The 21,662-nt window shown below is 37.8% G+C and overlaps 1 protein-coding gene across 2 annotated transcripts in view; it reads right to left on the bottom strand.

The window, feature by feature from the left end:
- The window catches only part of NEBL (nebulette), a 251,612-nt gene that overhangs the window by 172,604 nt on the left and 57,346 nt on the right, over positions 1-21,662 (bottom strand). For both annotated transcript variants that reach the window (XM_027887606.1, XM_027887607.1), the window contains exon 3: positions 587-671. In XM_027887606.1, the coding sequence (XP_027743407.1) occupies positions 587-671 (85 nt within the window). The remainder of the gene's footprint in view (positions 1-586; positions 672-21,662) is intronic.

Raw genomic sequence — 21,662 nt, 5'->3', positions numbered from 1 at the left:
ATTTCTTATTAACTTATATAAGTTTTGATTGATAATGTAGTTATCACAACTGGATTACAGACTGCCTCACATATCACAAAATCACATAGAATCACATCATACTCACAGATAGATATTAGAGATATAACAGTTCCATAAAATAATCATTCAGTCAGTCCAGTGTTGACAAATATTAAAGGCTTCTAAATATTTGCAAACAACAAATTCATTGTTTGTTAATCAAAGAGCTATTTTATGATTAAGTTTAATGTAGGCTAACAACAATGGTTTGTCTAAGGCAAATTAACCCCTTTTGGGTTGAGCTATAATATTTCAAACATTAAAAACTATTTAGATACTTTGTATATTGCTGAAAATGAAGGATTTCAGTGGTATCACTGGACATAGTAGTATGGTAACTAGTATAAGTGAGATCAGAAATAAAATCTTGAATTGTGCAGTGTTACACCAACGTAAAAATATTTTCTAAAATTACATTGGAATGCTGCAATGTATGTACAAAGAAATACTAATAGTACTTTGAAAAACTACAGAAAAGTGGGTTGACAGTCTAATATTAACGAGACAAAAGAAATATTTGATTTACCTGACTTTGCAATTCACTTTGTTGCTTCAGGCGAAGATTTTCTGGTGTATCAGCCACTGTAGTGAAGGACTGCTTTGGGTAATGTCTAAAAGAAGAAGAAGGAGTACAAAGCCAAATGGTAAATATTTGCACATGTTAGAAAGCCAAATGCACCCCAGCACTCTGTCCTACACAGTGCTGTAAAATTCTTTCATAGTTTGCTACGAATTAGAAGTATTCACTTTAAAAATATTGTGTCAGACGTGCTTTGCAGAAACAACATGAACGAGTTCCTGTAGTGAATCTAAGTCCCACCCATTCATCCTGCCCACTGACTTCAAAGAGCAGCTGTCCAAAATTTGTTTTCAATAGAGTGAACAAAACTATGTTTAACTGCATTGTCTTGGTATAGTGCTGAACAAAGACTAAACTAAACTCTATTAAAATTGAATTGTTTTACAGAAACCAAAACGGCATAAGAGAGTACAGCTGGAGTACCATGGTGTCTTAAAACCATTAGTGCAGAAACCAGAAGGATCAAGGCAGGTACTTCCCAGGTAGAGAAAAGCCAATTGCTTTAATGGTAAATAGGTCAATACAATACTGTAATACCCAGTACCAAAGGCTCTGGTATCTCAGAACTGCAATCTTCCAGGCATCGCTATTTCCATTTGAAATTTTACACCTTTACAATTTATTCCAATTATTTGCTTTGGCATTTTATGGTAATGGTCTCTAGGGGACCTTGCTTGAGCAGGAAGGCTGGACTAGATGACCTTGAGTGATCTCTTCCAATCTCACTCGTTCTGTGATCCTGTGAACTGTAGCAATCAAACCTTACTCATTTATGGAACCACTATTTATTAATTTTCATGGATTTATCCTATAACTTTACTATTAAACTAAAAGTTGTATTATAGAAAAGACCACAAAAAGAAGGAAATAACAAAAAAAAAATCTCAAAATAGATATATTTGTATGAGCCAGAAACGCCATGAGGAAACTGATTCTTACTAATTACTTTCCATCATTATCTGTGTGAAACCAAAATGTTCACCTTACAACCATGTGAGGCGCTCATGTCTTCAGTTACAATTCACAGCTTCCGATGTCAGCCAGCTACCACATTTGTGCCTTCAACATTTCAGAGTATAAGACAACAGGCATAGTATTTCAGACACAGTAACATTTGCAGCATAATTTCTACAGAAGGAGTAAACAGTCAGTGTCCGAAGAGTGAGGATATGAAGCATTAAACATTTCCACGTTCAAACTCCAGCTATCTCTAATGTGTTTTTTCAGCAGCTAGTTCAGTTGCTATAGCTTCATCATAAAATTTCTGTTCTGTGCAAAGATACATATTTTCATTCAAGATTGTATTTTGTTAGAAAGTTTTCTGTTTATAAGCTCTATTTCCATGAAGTGCATGGTTTCAGTATAAAATTGTTTTTCAGAAAAAAAATAAAGCATTCATGAAAAATTAAGGAGGATTTAAGTTTTTAGCCAAAAGATGAACGTTTCTTTTCAGAAATGCAAAAGCAATACTTGATGAAAAATGGACTTCATGCAGTCGACTTTGCTCCAGGTCTGATCCCCCCCATCAGATGACAACTTGCATTGCCAGACTTCCACATCATGGCACGACAGAGTAAACTCATGCACCAAGAGGCTGTGGAACATCCCCTCATTTATGGTGTCATTACGCAGGGAAAACAGAGGAGAAATACAGGAAAACCTAGGGATTTCATGCTCCCAAGGAAAAATAACTGCATAGAAAGAGCAAAAAATAAATACTTTGATGGAAGAAAGCCTTTCCTCACAGAAGCGTAAGATTCATCCCAGGTTGGATACTAGTAGGTGGACAAATAACGCCACCTATTATGTCAGCCACTTGTCTAAGAGAGCTCATGACACTGAAAACTAGAAAACAAAATTCCTAGGCGTGACACTCTCCAGCCTATTCATTTGGAGTTACAGCCAAGTCTACCTTGGGACAGGGAAATACTTCCAGAATGGCTTCTCTTTTTTTGGTTTATTTCTTTATTTCACTATCTTCTGTCTCACCCTTTCTTCTTCTGTATAAAGGCAAAAAACAAATGCTAGACTAGCCACAGGGATGGTCGTAAGCCCTTTTTGGAAAGCGGCAATGGACAGATGGGGAAGGCAACAAGCCACCTCACAGTCAGGCATTGCTGCTACCCAAGGAAGATTGTAGCAGTGGTGCATAATTCACACCTTAAAGCATTGCAGACTTCCACATAGGAGTCATGAGATATCCACGGATAACTCCTGTAGATGATAGAATCCATGTCCCTAAAAAAATATCATCTGTCGCACATGCAGTTAAAAATTACATTATGCACATGTTGAATGCTGAAAGCATTCCCCTAAACATTCATAGCACTGCGTTACACCATGGTTACATACCATGACCCTGGTACCAAAATCACAATAATCACCGGTGTTCATCCATTTTAACACGGAGAATACAGAGTGTGAGCCAGCTCAGACAGGTTTTTGGTCCCCTTGTGAAATGAGTGGACAACGCTGTGAGGCAATCATTTCAGCCACAGCCCCCAGGGATGCTGTTAGCAACAGCAGCAGAGAACTACAAACGCAGGCTGCTAAATTAAACCCCTCTGTTCTGAAGCATAGGGACATACACCTTGTCCCTATCATACACCAGCTCTCATTTCTGACCATTTGCAAAAGAAATGCTTTCTTGCACAATTAGTGTTCAGAAGCCCACAGGTATTTCACCAGTCCAAGCAAACCACTTCAGAACCAATGTATCTGACTTCATTATTTATTTTAGAAGCACTAGCTCCATACTTCAAGTAAAAAAGGTATGCTTAGTCTTGAACAACCACTCCTTTATTAGTATGCTTGAAAATACGAGGTAAACCGATTTTATCAGTGAAAAGTATTTATACTTGACCATGGAAATAAACAATACACATGACAAGTGAACAAAACTGCTGAAATTTAAATCAGCCTTTAAACTGATCACATAAACCATTTAGCAAAATGTATTACAGTGATTAAAATAAGAATCATTAAACAAAATTAAATTAGCAGTACATTCTGCTATGGGTTGTCATTTTAACTGCAGTTGATTTATGAAACCACTCACACGGTATATCAAACCAGAAAGACATGGGTTTAGATACATCCCTTCTAATTTATGGAAATTCTTGCCTCAAATGCATTAAAAAGACTAGTGTTAAATTTAAATCCTATCTTCAGCTTTTCACATTTGTTTTAAGCTTACTGATAGCATGTCTTCAGGATAATTATCAGTATTTAAGATACTAAATTATTATGTAAATACTATCTAAGTTCATTGTACCATTGGATACTTCTGACTGAAACAGAAGCCTGAAAGAAAAGTGTTAAAATTCACAAATCTGCTTTATTAACTATCAGTTTGGGGTTGTACCACATTTTGTCAACATGTTCTGAATAAGGATGAGTAACTGGATGGCAAAAGCCTTTAATTCAAAAGGCCGACATCGGTCCCTGGTAATCCGTTGCTCAGTTTCCCTTTTGTCCAAGATGATGTCTGAGAAAGAGCCAGGAATTGGTTAAAGAGATTGATCTCATGTCAGCTATTTAATAGCAATGTCCAAAGGATTTTTTTTGTTTGTTTTAAGTCTTTGTTAGTTGTCTAAGTCTACTTAGCAATATGTCTTACCACACTAATGCTATTAGGATTAATCCTGTATAAAGATCTATACAAGAAGTTCCAGAACAAATCAGGATACACAGTATGGTGTCTGTGCTGTGGGTTACTGTATTGCCTGCTTCAGCTGCACAGCTTGATTAATAAATCAAACCACAACTCAATCTCCAACTCCTTATGAGTAAACTCCTTCACTTCCAATATTTGGGAATAGTAAAATCTCCAAGAATTCAGGAAAGTACCTGAAAGTTTCCTAGCTTTTCCAATGACTAAAAATAGGAATTTTCCCAAATACTTGTTTAGCTGTAGTTTTCATCAGCTTTTCCACTCTCTCAAACCAACAAAAGGGGGAAAAAAAACCAAAACCAAACAAGAAAACGAACAAACAAACAAAACACCTCATGTCCTGAAAGAATGGGATGAAGATTCAGTTTTCTCTCTTTTGAAAAAGATTATATCCAAAGACTGAGATAAATTCAAACATCTACTGAAATAAACTTGCTTATACCTCATGCAGACTTAACCAGTGTTTACAAGATGATAAAGAGTTTTGTGTGTGTATTTTCTGACTGCAACATTAACTGTTACTGTCCACAGTTACAGAATTATACCCCTTGTCAGCTTTACTGGATTTCTACTGGGTTATCACTCCCCTAGAATAGCTATTCAGTATTTGCCTTCAACATTAAATTTGTGATATCTCTTAACCAGAGAACAGACACAAAATACACAAATCAAAATTATTCTCCTAAGCAGAGGGTCAGCTCCATCATATATTTTCATAACAACAATCACCATCACTGGCTGTCACATTAAACTTTATCTGTCCTCTCCTAAATATTGCCTGAAATAACTGTGTTTCTAATTAAAGCAAACTCTAAAAGCCAACGAGGTTAAAAGGAAAACACTTATTTTCAGTTGCAGTAAAACAGATTGGAACAAAATAAACCTGAAAAATAATGTAGTAAAATCCTACAAGAATTACAAAAAATTCTAAAAGCTAATTATGCTTTTAAAACTAGCACTTCAGTACAGTGTATGCAAAAATTGCAAATGGAAATTAAATAGTAAATAATGATGTAGCAGTTTGGATGCCACCTAAGCTCACAACAACTGAAGGACAGGTAGGCAAGCTCAACCTCGGACCTCCCAGGGGCCAATCTGCTCAATGTTATCTGAGCCCACATCAACAAACAGCCCAAAAACACAAGAGAAGAAACACCAGAGATCTCCAATTATGTCTCGTATAAAAGAGATGAGACAAAATAATTTATCCAGGATAAAGGTGGGTGACAAGATATTAAGTTGTGCTCATCTAGGGAGTGTTTAAACCAGCAGTTTGAAGAGGCACAGGGCTACTTTCATCTCCTTACCTTAAAACTGTGCCATTCACAGAAAGACATGTAAGATGCACAACGGCAGAGAAAGGATCAGCAGGAGGGATATCTTGCCCACAGCTGACTATTTGATTTGAAATTCATGCTCACTTACACCTACTGCTCTGAAGCTCCAGGAGGAATTTCTCTGGGTTTTCTCTTTTGTTTTGAGCCTTCTGTGCATGATCACTTATTTGCATGCAATTATAAAGGCTTTTGTAGGAGGAATAATGTAGCTGGTGGATAATACGGCTTTGGTGTGGCAGCACTTGGGCAGTGAAGTGGACAAGAAATATATTACAGTTCTCCAGAAATTACTCTGAAGATGCCATTCCCTTTGGCTACTGGGATCTACCCCGCTGTATGAAGAAAGGTACTCTGGCTGCAATTAGTTTGCTTCAGAACATATTTTTCCATCTTCTATTTTTCAAGGGACTTACTTTTTCCGATATTTAATTTGTGCATCTGTACTTCTTACTTGAAGTAAAAGAGAAAGTTCCTCCCATGTGCTAGCTGAATACAAGTTCCTATTTATGAGAAAAATCCCCTAGAGAGATGAGTCTGTATTGATTTGGAGAAGATTTGGCAAGCAGTAAGATCCAAGAAAAAAAAATGTTAAGGTAAGGATATTCCACTTGCTTATTGGGATAAGCCATAACATACTTGCTCCTGGAGCAAGTAAAAAGCCACTTATCACATAAAACCAGACACATGTTGCACATCACTGTGCTACTAGACTTGCACTCAACACACAACTACATAAACCCATATCTGGGGCTCCCCTCAAAAGCTAAGGTGTGGGACCACATTAAATATTGTGTATCTGGTCCTAAGACACAGGTTAGTGCCTTACTATTCTCTGCAAAAGGCTAAAAAAATGGAGCCATTTACAGAAAGCAGTAAGGTAGAAAATTTGAATAAAACTGTGTTTACAATTTGAATAAAACTGTGTAAAGACAAATTTCATGACTTTCACAATTTGAAATTCCATTCCTAAATTCTACTGTATCAAACTACTGGAGTAGTCAGCGCTGCAAATCACAAAACCTGAAATCACAGAGAAGTCGACTTCATAGTAATTTTATAATTACTGGCAGAAGGGGCAGCCATGGAAAAGAGGTCTGCAGTACCTTATTTTAGAATTTAAAAAGACAGATTATTTTTTAAAAGTACTAAAATCTTGTAAATTTCCAACTTTTTCAAAGCCTATATCCAAAAGCATTAAAATTAGTCAAGTGGTCAGTATTGGTTAAGGTTTAGGGAAAAAGCATAGATGTACCATTGAATTACATTGTACTTACAATACCAAGATGACCCAGAAACCTACTCCAAATGCATCTTCAGATTTGCAGTGCTCCCATATTGATATTCTGATTTCGACTAACTCCCCTTAAGATTGTTCCAAGCAGGGTTGGCAAAGACAGGGCAAGTGCCACCAACATTGGCACTGTCACAGAGGACAGCTGTGCTTTGACCACCAAGGATTACTGTCTACCTGCTTCCTCCCAACAACTGTTTCAGAACAAAAAAATCCTACAGCTCTTAGGTGGTACCAGTGTTTACCCCATTTCTTACATTTTCCTTTTGCAATTTCATATTTATTATATGTAGAAAAGATACATTGTTAAGGAGATAGCCGAGTCTTGCTTCTTGAGCAATTGAGGTCAAAACATTTTCATTTTGAAGATTTGAAAAAATACAGCAGAAGGGGGACACCGTTCATATTTCAGAAACTTTTCATATAATAAGAAGAATTGTTACAATACAGATCTCAGCAAAGATCTCATCCAGATTTAGCAGAAAGATCAAAAGGAATAAAATTCAAGCACCATAGATGTCAAAAGTAGAACTGCTAGAATTTTCAGTGGAGCCAGGCACTCACCCTTTCAATAATTTACCTATTCCTCAGCTATGGGATTCCAGTGCTTGGGGAAAGAAAATTAATCACTAGCAGACCAAAAACTACAGGGTAGCCTGGAGCTGTGCAGGGATCCACTGGAAGCACACTAACTGGTATTGACAACAGATCAAGAAGTGAGAGCCACTGCTGGAGAAGGATACACAAAAAATGCACAGAAAGATTAGGGAAACTTGAAAGGTGGAGGCAACAGTTGCAAAACAAAACAATAAAAAAAAATCTGACTGCAGCAGCAAAATCTGTTGAAAACACACACAGTGAGTTCACCCAGAGCTCAGCCAGGTTTATACATCACCTCGACACAGAAAACCTCACAGAAGTTTAAGAAAACTTTCCTTTTAAATATTTTTAATTAATCACCAGTGCCACAACAAAAGGTTGATGACTCAATATTTCCAAATTATTTTGTTTCAGATACTGTGATTATTGTAATTTCTTTCAAAATATCTAGGAGACAAAAGTATAGGAAAAAACACAGACTGAAGCTGAGTTTCTAACTTCACTTACCAATTTACAGCAGCAGATCTAGCAGAGTGAAAAAACACACAGTATGATCCATAGTTCCCATGGTCTATGTTTTTTTAGCCCTTCAACCTCCTGTTGTCCTCTTTTAAAGATGTCAGCAAGAGCACACAGAGACAGACCATAAAAGCAATACGTTTTTGCACAGGTCCAAATGCTTAGTCTGCCTGCTCCAATGAAGTCCTGACATGTTACATATGGACACACATACAGATATTTATCAAACCTCTACAGTGCAGGTTTGTTCAAGTTCTACGTTTCACTGGGGTATAATTAATGCAGATAGCAATGGGAAATTTTCTTACAAAATCCCTTAAATTTTTCTATTAATCATTCTACCTTCAATATATCAGTATCTCAAGCAGCACGACACTGAATTATGCACTCTTAAATTCTGCTCTTACATATAATATGAAAAATTCATTCTTCCTGTACCCACCCCTCCCCTCCAATTCCGGAGTATTTTCAAAATAACAACTCTTACGGAAAAAAAAATTACCCATGTAACTTTCTCTGCTTACCATAACCTATTATTTTTGTACATGACTAATTCCAATGATTCTTATCTTACATATCAAGACTACCAGATCTTCATGGGTTTACAAACAGAACTTTTGTAGTTTCCTTTCCTTCTAATACTGCAATTCCATCACCTGATATCTGATCATAGGTATTATGCATAAATCATCTCTCTAATTGTTCCTCAGGTAATAAAATATATTTGTATTCAGTGAAATGTAGAAAATATATAAAGAATATATAGATATTTTATTTAATAATTTCCTTACCAAAAGGAATATCACATTACATTAAACTGCATCCTTACAAGTAATGTAGCTTGAACAACATTATTTCCCTAATGTTCCTACAGTAGATCCAGCCTATTCCTATCCTTCATACACAGTAAGGTACTTTTAATAGAAAGTTATCATTACATCAGAACAGCATTATACATCAGCCTGCCATACTTAAAGCAAAAACCTCTTTCTGTGCATGTGTAGCAAGTTAAGCTGAGGAAATCTTGCCAGTAACCACATCCTATAAATGCATAAAGACCAAACCAGACCACTTGAAAAGCTCCTAGGCAATTGGAAGCACTAAGCATGGGGATTTAAATGAGACATCCATTTAAATGTACAGTTTTCTGATACTAGCACTAGCCACAAGCAGAAGTAAAACTTGATTCTATCCTAATGATATTTCCTTCCCTGCCATCTTTTTAAATATAAGAAACACTACTGAAGTTAGATTTTTAATGTTAAAAATTTTAGAATTGAACTTTTATGACAATAACATCAGAAATAATAACAAGTGATTACCTACTGCTTACTGCTTGTATTAAGCCTTCTGCTTCCACGAAAGTATTGACCAAAAGAATATTTGCTACTAAAAACTGAAATTCTCAGTCATTCATTCAAAACCCATTAGGCCACAGAGCACTAGATCACAGCTGTAATGAAGCTGGAGTCTACCTGTTGTACTCTACTAAAACTGAGGGTATAAGCCAAAACATGGGAAACTGAATATGGACTAGATTTTCTTCTGGTTCCCAGTTCCCATGTTTTCTACTTCTTAACTCTTCTGTGTAAGTTTACTAGCTTTTAATCTTTATGCTTTTCTTAATTTCTTCTGCAAAGCTATAACACCAAGCTTGGACTATTCATTTGTGCTTCTGAATTTCAAAGTTACCGTTCAAGACATGGCAAATATGACCAAGGGGACAGTAAAAAAGCCATCCAGAAGGCTGAAGAAAAATAAGTGCTAGAAAGACACCATAGTTTTCTTGACCTCACAAAAACTCCTATTTAGATGGCTATCAAGAGGGTGGGAAATCTAATACGCCTAAAAGCCAAAAGGCATCTGCCAAGTCATAAGTCTACTGAGCTTAAGTCATAACTGACTGACCTCTTCCAGAGCTACAAAGTGTCATTCTGAAGAGCTTAGCCAACTATATACTACTCCCTTTAGACGGACTGTTTCTGCAGCTAAGGATAGAAGCAGATCCCAGATACTGTAACTAGAGTAATTTGGACACTGTGAAGAACTGGGAGAGAAGACCAAAAGGGAGATGGAAACAATTCATCTCCAAAGTCTTAATATTGCTAACCTTTTAACTGTAACCACAGTATAAGTGTTTGTCCTCTAAAACTGTGCCAACACCATCAATTCCAAAGAGCAAAAAAAGCACATGAAACAGAGTTATATTTACATGTGTGCTAGAGGAAAAAAAGAAAAGTTGCTTTTTCTGCCAAGTGGAAATTTTACTAGTTGCTTGTTCACATATTGTAAATTTTAAGCAGCTATTTTAACAGTACAGCTTTATAAACAATCTCTCCTTTAATGTGTCCATTTCTATAAAACTAGTATTAGTAGGAAAAAAAAGTTATACCATGCAAGTATTTTATAATTAAAAAATATTGTGTATAAGATTTCATATAACAGCATATTTACCTATACAAAATTATTAAATGATAAATTCAGCTTTTGCTCACAAACAAAGAATACTCTGCTGAAAGGGTACCAGGATGTATAAGCAAACACTGTAATTTTTAATGTATATCCTTGGCAAAAGTCAATGTATTATAAAATTAATTTAATACTGTTCCATGTGACACTTCACAGACCCCTCATGATGTGATGCAGGACGTCACATTTCACAGAAGATCCGGTCTGTAAGTACCAGATTCTAAATCCTGTGTAATCTGATCAAAGCACATGTTCTTTTTTTATGTGTTTATCATGAAAAAGCAACAGCCAGGCAACATTTTCACTAATACCCTGCAAACATCTCCAGAATTTTTGCATACATTATGCTTTCTGTGCCTCCCAGACTGCTAATTATTTTGACTAGGTGCAGTTGCCATTGCTAACTAAATGCTCCATCAGTATTGCTGCAGAGACTGTCTTCTCTCCTCTATGCTTTCTCTCCTTTCTCCCTGCTTGAAACTATACCTCCATGTATCTTCCAGGGGGTTCTGTCACAGCTTTTAGTATATTTTATTAAAGACTTGGGCAAATGAATGAGTTTGATGTAATTCACAGAGCATGGGCTTTCTCATTACTTTCTTGGACAGAGACCCTAAATTCCACCCAAATACTGTTTCAGAGATTGAAGCAACTGCAGTGGATATCATCCAAGATGATTTCCACAAGCTTCCACAGAGAAAGTTATTCAAACTATAGAATCATAAAATCATAGACAGGCTTGGGTTGGAAGGGGCCTTGAAGATCATCTAATCCAACTGCACTAACATGTGCAGGGATGACACCCATTAGATCAGGTTGCTCAAGGCCACGTCCAACCTGGCCTTGAACACCTCCAGGGACAGGGCATCCACAACTCCTCTGCAAACACACAGAACTCTATAACATCTCCGAGCTTTTCACTCCTTTAGCCTGAAGACCTCTCTGTTGAGTTGCCTCTCAACAACATGAGAACAAAAGGTAAAGAAATATTTTCCATCTTCCCCCCTTGGACACAAGAGAGCAGCTGATGAATGGTTGCCAATATGCTGAGAAATCAATCCTTTAGGATACAAAATAGGCACAAACAAAATTATGTTCGTTGAATAACATATAAGAGGAATTCAAGCTATTCCTAAGCCAAATTACAAAAACGGCCTTCCCAAAGCACAAAACAAATATTTTAACTATAGCAAAATGCAGAGAAAGAGCTATTCCCATGAGGTATGAAAAATTCAGCCTATAAGAGCAGATACATTATCACACTGTCAGATCAAATGCAAAAAGGTGGATTATGGGATAGATAGAGAAGAAAGGAAGTCACAGAACTAATTGTGAAAAGACATGTGATATGTGTAAGATGAAAGGAAAAGCTTCAGATCACACAGTTTAGTCATTAAATAGCCTTTACACCACAGGAATACAGAAGACCTGGGAAGGCATTCATAACCATGGGGGGAAAAAAAAAAAAAAAAAAAAGGAAGTGAAACATCTAACTCTTTTCCTCATTCCAAAATGCTGCAGGCTGTGGATCTGTCAGATATTACCATCTGAGCCCTTTCTACACCTATTACTACATTCCTGCAAACCCATCAGCTAGATCTTCCATGGTCAGAGCCCTCAGAGGGCAACTGAATCCATTCAGAATAAAACCGAATATGTGTCTTTGAGTACCAGATAAAGAGAGAGATGATAGGAAATGCAAAGAAAACTACGTGTAGCTGCTATATTGAAGCTCACAATGACTTGCAGGAAATACAGTCACAACTGAAGCTTGCACACGAACACTTAAAACTAATCTTATGGTTGAAAAACAGTTATTTGTACTGTAAGTACGTGATCAGTACCACCATCTGTTTGCTAGCATAAGAGAAAGTAAACCTGTTAAACTATTATCTTAAGAAGTCAATAAATCAAGCCTGCAAGACCACAGAGATTCCTTTAAACTGATGAAGTTTATTTCAGCTGGTAAACTATTATTATTATTAATCATCCGGTAATTTTTTTTTTTTCAAAAAAATGTTATTTCACTACAGTGCTAATGCCTTTCTTGCCAAATTTTGTTACAATTACACATGGATTATTACTAACAAAGCTTTCCACAAAGGCAAAAATAAAATACTTATTTTATAAAAATGAAGGAAGAAGTCATCAATAAATTATTTCATTATTTATAAGCAACTTTAACTCAATTTCCACAGAATCGCTAACCTTTCCATTGGGAACTGGATTATTTTTGTTTCCTACAGATTTACTGATATGCACACAATGAGCACACAACCCTGTTGTGTTCATAGAAATTAAAAGTATGCTTCCACTAATTTCTTGCAACTCAGTGAGGAAGAAGCCTGAAGCCTCTGAAGCACTTCACTGACTAACATCCCCTGAGTACCAGCCAAGTCAAGTGAAATCACTGGTAAAGCACATGACTTGTTCTACAGGCCTGAAAAAATTTACACTAAAAAATAAACTGCGTTTTCTGCATATTTCAGAAACAAAAGCAGTATTTTAAAGCTTAACAAGCCATAAGCCTTTTGCCAAAGCTGAACTGTGCTGCAAATGTCTCTTGGATATGTAATTATATTTCCTTTCTTGTATTGCGACTCCTCCTGGGGGGCTTCATACGGATGTTTACTCTCTGATGGAAGTACACTACCAGACAGGAGCATAGAGTTCCTTCTACAAATAGCTCTTAACACAAGAACAAATGCACAGAAGAAATACAGTTTCAGCATGTAAACTAGAGCATTTCCAAGTGCTTAAAGCACCTCTTAAGCATTTGTTTCAAACTGCAAAAACTCAGGACAGGTTTAAAACTTAAAACACATTGCTCAAGTCTGCAGAAGAGTCCATGCTCCTTCATCTGTCTGTCCTCCTGCACCAGCACACGTGAGCCTCTGACTGATGGAGCTCTGTCTTTTCATCAAAACCCAGAGACACAGATATCCAAGATGTTTAACACTGTCACTTCTACTCAAATCAAGATGAAGAAGACCTCACTTGAGAAAGCTAAGGCATCTGTGGAGCACTGCAGTGGCCAAGAAAAGCAAAAGGAAAACCTCTGCACACCATAACCCACGTTTCCTAAGAATATTATTCAAGTAAAAAGTAAATTACCTGAACGACAGTTGCTCGCAACCAAGACTTGATGAATATCCACAGTTTCACTGAAATCTAAATGGTAAAAGGTTATGGTGGAGTCCAAAATAAGTACCTGAAGAAACAATTTTCACAAAACACGATTTCTGTGGAATAAAAAGGGATCTTGGGAGGAAAAAAAAAATTGACATTATAGTGAATTAATCTGATTTTGTCAAAATTGTTAAAAATGTACAACTTGTGCATTGCTCACCAGTAAAAGACTAAATTTTCAATTTTGATGGGAAGTTGGATATATTACAAAGAATAGGTATAGAGAATACTGTCAGCAGAGCTGTTTAAAAACAGAATTTCCACTTTAATCAGAAATACAATACAACAACAGAGCAAAACTGTTGTTGCTGTGCAGAATTTAAAATATGTACCTTTCCCATGCAAATACTTCTACATCTTTTAAGCTTTTGTTTGGTCTTTTCTTCCTCAAGTCTTCTAATATGCCTCTTAATGTCTTCTCAGGTCTTTTAAAGTTCTTCAATTTTTAATAAATTAAGTTGATACTTGGAGCTCAATCTCTGCAAGTTTCTGGCTCAGACACACTGTCTAAGTCTCCTGCTTCCCTATCAGTTATGAAAGATTAATGAGGTCCTGCCCTGAAAATCCAGTTGATTTCCAAGCCTAAAAGCATAAGAGCTAGAGGTAAAAGAGACAATTTTTCAGGTTGCCAGGTATGGATCCAGGCATCTAAGCTTTACACCTGTGCCAATAAATTAAAAACCATCTTGCAATGCTCTCCATTAGTGAGGTTAACTGGTATAGAGCAGTTAACATCACTGTTCAAATTCTCCTGCTGTCCAAAACAAGGTTACCATGCCTGGATAGAGCAGAAGTTAGCTTGGCTGTGAACAGAGCCATACCTAGGAACTGCCTGGGAGAGAGTAACTAACACAGGTTAAAGGTATTGTGCTTGTCAGCATTTTAGCAATTTTACCATGTAGTCAATTGAGTTTCATACCAATCTCTAATTTGCTAGTAAATATGAAACAAAGAAGTCTGAGCTGGAGTTCCTGTACCCCTGGACTCCCAGCCCCTCTGCTCTCCAGGAAGAACCTTCAACAACTTCTTCTCTAATGTTTTAACCATGTGAGTTCTTCTGTGTGGCTTTTCTAAACCTTATTGCCTCTTTGTTCCTAAATCACAGAACCACAGAAGAGCTGAGGCTGGAAGTGACCTCTGAAAACCATCAAAGCACAGACAACTAGAACAGGTTGCTTGTGACCATGCCCAGTCTTCCTCTGAGTATCTCTCTCCAAGGATAGACCCACTCTAGGCAACCTATGGCAGTGTTCAATCATCCTCACACTAAAAAGTCTACCTCAGGTTCATCTTTGTGGCCCTCTGTTTCACTCCAGCATGTCCCAATACTCCACTCCAGATGTGTCCCATCAGGGCTGAGTAGAAGGAAAAGATCATCTCTGAGTTGCTGGCAGCTCCCTTCATAGTGCAGCCCAGGTTGATGGGTTGTTTCTCCCTGGGGTCAGTGTTAGACATTTGCTTTTGCAGAGCTTCATGAGGTTCCTGTCAGCCCACTTCTCCAGCACGTCAAGGTTCCTCTGGGTGGCAGCACAGCCCCCTGGTGTATTGTCCACTCTTCTCAGTTTTCAGTCATCTGCAAACTGGCTCAGGGTTCACTCTGTCCCATCACCCTGATCCTTAGTGAGGGCATTAAATTGTACTGGACCCAGCATCATATCTCGGGGTATATCTCTGGATACCAGCAGGACTGTCTGCCACTGATCATAACCCTCTGAGCATGGCAGTTCAGCCAGTTTTCAGTCCATCTCAGTATCCGTTTATCTAGCTCACACTTCATCACTTACTCTATGATGATGGTATGGGAAATTGTCAAAAGCCATACTAAAGTTGAGATAAACATGTATACACAGCCAAAAACCTTTAACACTGAATACTTTACATTAAGATTTCAAAATTAATCCTTTTTTTCTCTGTTTGTTTTTTTTTGTTTTGGTTTGGTTTTTTGGGGTTTTTTGTTTGTTTTGGTTTGGTTTTGTTTGTTTTTTAATTTTTAGGGGCTAACTTTTCCAAAAAAAAATAGGGAAGGTAATGTTTTTATTTTTTTACCCTAACTGACTGGCATACTCTTACAGGAATAGTAGACAAATTCCTCTTTCTTCTAACTTGAAGTTAAGAATTAATCAATAATTCCCTTCTGTGTAATTCCCATGTCATCATCCATCACAATTTTTTGAGACCCCCAAATAATCCAGAACTCCATTTGAAGGAAAGAGTGACTCATTCTCAGTTTCCATCTGCTTATACAAACGTCCATGGTTTGATTTCTCATGTGTGATAATGACACAACGCACTTAAAAGCTATCAATTTCCTCATATAAACAACAAATAAAATGGCAGAGATTAAAATAGTAATGACATGCTTTTCAGAGACAGTTGTAGGTACCTACCCTACTATTCACAACTACTGGACTTTCTAAAACGTTGCCACCTTCCTGATGCCAGGGTAAAAACTGAAAAGATGGTTTTAATTTTTTCTATTTTTCTATTAGTGGTTTAAATGAGAAAGAAAAAGACATACATTTAATATTTAAAGTAAAATTTTGTTATGGTTGTTATTTTTTTGTCATTACTATTATTCACTTTAATGTTAAATTTTCTGCTACTGAGAATTCTCATACACAAATCATGTAGCTTTTCTCCCCCCAAAGCCAACAATTGCCAAGTAAGGTAAATGAGGAAAGCACAGATGCAAATGCTCATAAACAAAGTAAAACCAGTAGTGGGATGAAGGCAAAATCTTTACAACAGCCAGCGCTGCAGCTGGCCAGGGAAACAAAACTCACTGTCTTAGTGCATTTCACTTCTTGTTTTTTTTTTTTATAGACCTCTTCTCAAGCCTCTACCCTTAAAATTCTGCCTATTGTTTCTTAGCTGGAAGTGTTGGGGAGGAAGCAAGAAATGAACAAGGATGCTGACATGCCAGAAAAGGGTTCTGTTTCCCACAATAATTCTTGCACAAAGGGCCAGCAGTGTGCGGTTCTCTCTATGTGGTGCTGCATACAATGATAACCTTGCATATGTCCCACCATAGGTTACTCCACCACCAGCCTGACAACAGTTGGAGGCTGAGAGAGACATACCACGGTGACATACTGATAGCTACTAGGGAGGCTGAGCCATCTGCCTCCTGCTACTTGCATGACAATGCAAGCTGCACTTTAAAACACCCTTGTTATGTTAGACAGCCTTAACCCTGCCTCTCTCTGCTCATGCCCTCCGTGGGCAACACAGCTTCCCTTTACACAGGAGGATGTCTGGGGCTGTATTAACAGGAACATTGCTAGCAGATTGAGGGAAGCAGTTATCCCCCTCTGTCTAGCATTCATTAGGCCACATCTACAAGCCTGTATCCAGTACTGGGTTTGCAATAACAGAAAGATCAATAAACCAGAGTGAGATCAATGAGGGCTAACAAGATGGTCAGCTGGCTGGAGCACTTGCCCTGTGAGAACAGGCTAAGGGAGCCAGGCTTGTTCAGCCTTGAGAAGAGATGGTTCTGAAGCAACCTAATAGCAGCCTTCCAACACTTGCAAGGAGTTGGAAAAGAAAGAAAGAGAAATCCTGAAAGGAATATAAAGTATAGGGAGCCAGGCTTTTCATAGTGTGATTTCTGTTGTGGGAACACAACAGAAAATGGGCATAAATTGAAAAAAGGTGGGTTCAGGCTGGATATAAGAAGAAACTTTTTCACCATTAGGACAGACAAATAATGGAAAAGATTACCTAAAGAAGTTACACAGGCTCCATCGTTGGATGCTTTAAGACCTGACTGGTCACAGCTGACTCTCCTTTGAGCAGGACCTCCTGAGGTCCCCTCAGTCTGAATTCTCATATGATCCTAAGATAGCTTCCATTCTCAGATATCTTTGAACTGGGGTGGCTCTGACATAGAGAAAAGTGGGGTCCATGCCAAGCAGAACTTTCAATCCTTGGTAAAATCCGAGTCGTATTTCGTTCTTGAATTGAATGAAGACAGTGCACCTGCTAGCACTGTACCTCAGCACATTAGAAAAGGAAATATGTATCAGAATAGGAAATGTACTGTGCTGGTGCAGTAGTAGCCCTCAGCGGGGTTTTCCTTGAGTTTCATTAAAGTCAAAGATGGACATGCAACAACCAGGTTGAGCACAAGGAACTGGCTGCAGAAGTTGGGAAATGCCAACACCCCAGCTGTTTTATCATGAGGAGAGCAGTGAGAATTTATCCAGATACGTATTTATACATGAAGCATATGCACAACCAGGTGCTTCAAACCTCATGGGTAAAGCGAAGTTGAACAAAATAGATTTTGTGTAATGAAAAACAAGTTCAGTAAATATGCTACAGAGTACTCATGCATAATGCACCAGTTCAGTAGTCCCCAGCAGGAATCTTGTCGGTGCACAGAAATGGGCCAGTAAAAAACTGGACTGAGCACAAAACAGGGTACACAGGAAAAATTTACAAGGTTTTTTACCAAGTAAAAGCTATTTTTCCTGTTTTCTCAGGCTATAGTTCTAAATATTCCCACATGTCACTATTAACCTGGTACTGAATAACCTACCTCATCCTTGTTCATGGCACATTCCTTTCTACACTGCTGCTGCATTAAACACATGCATACACAACTACTACAAAATACTCCACTGAGATCCCCATCAGTCCAAAAGCACTCAAGCCTCAACTGCCTTTGAAGGAAGCAAAGGTGACCCAGCAAAGCAGCAGCTGGTCCTGTTCCACATGATCAGAAGGGGCTGTCACTGGAACAGAAAGACAGCAAACAGGGTCAGCAGATGTATGTGACCACAACACAGTTCCAAGTAGCTCTGAGAAACACTTCAATGGGAACGTAGTATAGCTTCCCTCAGGTTTCTGTCCTGCTAACAGCTGAACTTTGTTTAAGTAAGGGAAGGCCACTTAAGACTTTTCACTGCAGTCCCGCTTGTAGATTACAGTGTTAGGAAAGAACTCATAGTACCAAAATCTAACAGACTAAAACATCGGATATTTGCACAGCACCTTATTTATTCTGTGTGACACATAGCTAACTTGCCAACAAAGTATTAGAAATAAGCAATAATTCAAAGACTAAAAGGTGACCAGACGAAACAACTACTCATTCAATTGAAATACTTCTTCAACTATACTCTGCCTTGAAAGTGGATCACAAGCCTCCTAAAATTAAGAGGAAATTTTCATAACTTTGTATATATTGACCTCTGCTGAGACAAAGAAAAAAGTGATGCAGTAGAAATTAAAAGAAAACACCCCTTTCAAATGTAAAACCTGTATATGCAGCCAGAACAGCAAATGCAAAATTATCTCCTGTCTTTGGTCACTGTTGCAACTGTAAGTTCCACCAATTACTTTTCTATTTATTTTTCCAGTGAGTCTGAGAGCATGGACCCAGTTAATGGAAGCTACTCAGAGATGCACACTCTTGCCAAATGTGACCTAATCCCTATTAGCCCTAGGTACAGGTTTTGAGTTAAAGCAGCTTTATGCTCTCTATTTCCTTTCATTTGAGTAGATCAGCTCAATTTGAGCTTTGTCTACTTTTAAAAAGATAGATTTCACTTAGATTAGAAAACCAATCTTTCACTGAGAGGCAGAACCACCTGAATTGAGAGCAGGCAGGGAAATACTGATGGGGGAAAGAAAAGCATGATAAAGTACTCGGTTGTATCTCAGGAAAAAAAAAAAAGGGAGAGGCTGAGGAAAAGGAGGGTCTCAAAAATGTTTCATAACTGAGGGAAGTAGAAGAGAGGAGCTGGAGAATAGGGCATAAACTATTTTCCTTCCTGCCAATATGCTATTAGCTGACAGTGACAGAAATAGAGGGAAAATGGGTCAACAATGTTACATGAACAGAAACTCCACATTGCCATCTTTGTGCAGAAGAAAAAAGGACAGGATGGTCTTTTAGAAACCCATACAATGAAATGCAAAGTACAAGAAAGTCTCTTATGCTTTCTATCATACAATCTGCCCTGAAATGTCAAGAAATCTGAACATAACTATCTATCCCTGTCACTGAGAAAGAGAATACACTTACAGATCAATGGGAGCCACTCCCTGATTTATGAATCTCATATCCCTCCCTCCTAATTCCTCTCATAAACATCATGAATCCATATGGTGTCCAAGTGTTACATTTTGTGTTTGATTTAGCTAAAAGATATTTAAAACAAACAAAACCAGACCCAAGATGTTTCTACGCATTGAAGAGTTCCCCACTGACTCCTTCTTAGCTGAACCTCAGGAATGTAGTGTCCTTTATAATTCAAGTGCATTAAATCAGATCTAAAGAACTTCCCATTTAGAAGATAACATAGAAATAAGAGGGGCTTTATTAAAAGATTCTCAAATAAAATCATGTGTGGAATTGCAAGCCTGCCCTAGCTGCACTTTTTTAGTGACACATACCCTAAGCAAAGGTTCACTGCTCTGTAAAAGCTCCACCACCATTTTTAATTGTCTGTTTCTTTAACCCCAGCTTACAGCTCTGAGTAAAGAGCCTGACATCTGCAGGTGAACAACAGCAAACCTGCAAAAGCCAGAAGCAGGAAAAGGCAACTTTATCATCAGCACACCATGTCATCATAGCAATCTGAAACAAAAAAGTGGGGAAGAAAATTAAGGAGGCAAGGGCAGACAGGCCAAGACAATAAAATACAGACACACACAAAGAGTGACATAAATATGAAGTGAAAAAGGAAAAAAGACAGCAAATAACAAGTTAGTGAGGGAAAAAAATAATGCAGATGAAATAAAAAAGTGACATTTTATTGCGGTTTGGGCAAAATGACTCAGCATTCTGTGGGCCTACCATCCAGAGCCTGAAAAAATTTTAAAATCTCTCAAGATATCGATTAGGCTAGAAATCACAACTACAGCAACTGCATGGCAGTGTAAATTACTCCCTCACGACTCCCTCACAGAAAGGTTTGCAGGGAAGGAAACACGGAGGAGGGCACAATCATCATCATCTTTAACAAACAGCAGCACTGAAGCAGTAGCTAGAAGGAAGTGTGTCATTGTCAGCACGACTGTTGTCTGAGCATAAAAAGAAAAGAGAGAAAACTGTAATAAGAAAAATTGTCACAAGCTGATCTTCAGACAATAACACAGTGGGAGTCAGAATATCAGGTATGGTTATGGACTAGTCATTCACTGGACAGGAGCTAGACAGAAAGACAGTAAATTAATACACAGTGGTATTTGGGGGGGGAGGGGGGTGTCTTTTAGACTATTACTTGGATGACAATGGATTATCCTCTCTAAAATGTGAGAAGCCAACCACAAATACAGTGATGTTCTGCCCCCACAGTAAACAGGAACCATCAGGTTGTTGCTGAGATGCAGCTTGGGCTCTCTTCTCCGGAGAAGGCATCACATAATAGGTCTACTGCCCGTAATGGGTACAGTTAACTGCTCAGACATCACTGTATGGAATAAATCACTAACACTTTTTAAGGTCAATTAAAAGAAACAACTTACATTACTGTAGCCCACAACCAACAACTATAAAGTTTTCCTGACAGATTCCCAATGCTGATATCTAAAGTAATCACCAACAGCTGTGTGTTTGAACAAGGACCACCTTAAAGCATATGCATTGCTTATGCTCTCTTCAGAGAAAGCTTAATAGGCTTAATAGGTTAATGGTACAGTAAGCTATGTCAGTGGCCTAAAACAGGAGTGGATAGTTGAGTTGTAAGGTGACAAAAATCAGGCTTTCCTCCAAAAAGGAACTAACAGATTGTAATTAGTTTGTCACAGTCGGTATGTAATTTAAATCAGCAATCTCATTTCAGTAACCACCAATGCTGCCTCTAAACCTCAATGGATAAAGATGGGCACCTCTAAATGGTGACCCATCACATTCTCTAAGAGCTAAGATACTCAAAATACAAAACAGATTCAGCAATGACCTTTGGAAACAGCCTTTACAAGACAAGGTTA

Source organism: Empidonax traillii, unplaced genomic scaffold (assembly GCF_003031625.1).
Source record: "Empidonax traillii isolate 1590-97213 ecotype Southwest subspecies unplaced genomic scaffold, ASM303162v1 scaffold217:size1918799, whole genome shotgun sequence".
NCBI classification, from domain to species: Eukaryota; Metazoa; Chordata; class Aves; order Passeriformes; family Tyrannidae; genus Empidonax; species Empidonax traillii.
Note: the sequence above shows the minus strand (reverse complement) of the source record. Positions and strands in the feature narration are given on the sequence as shown.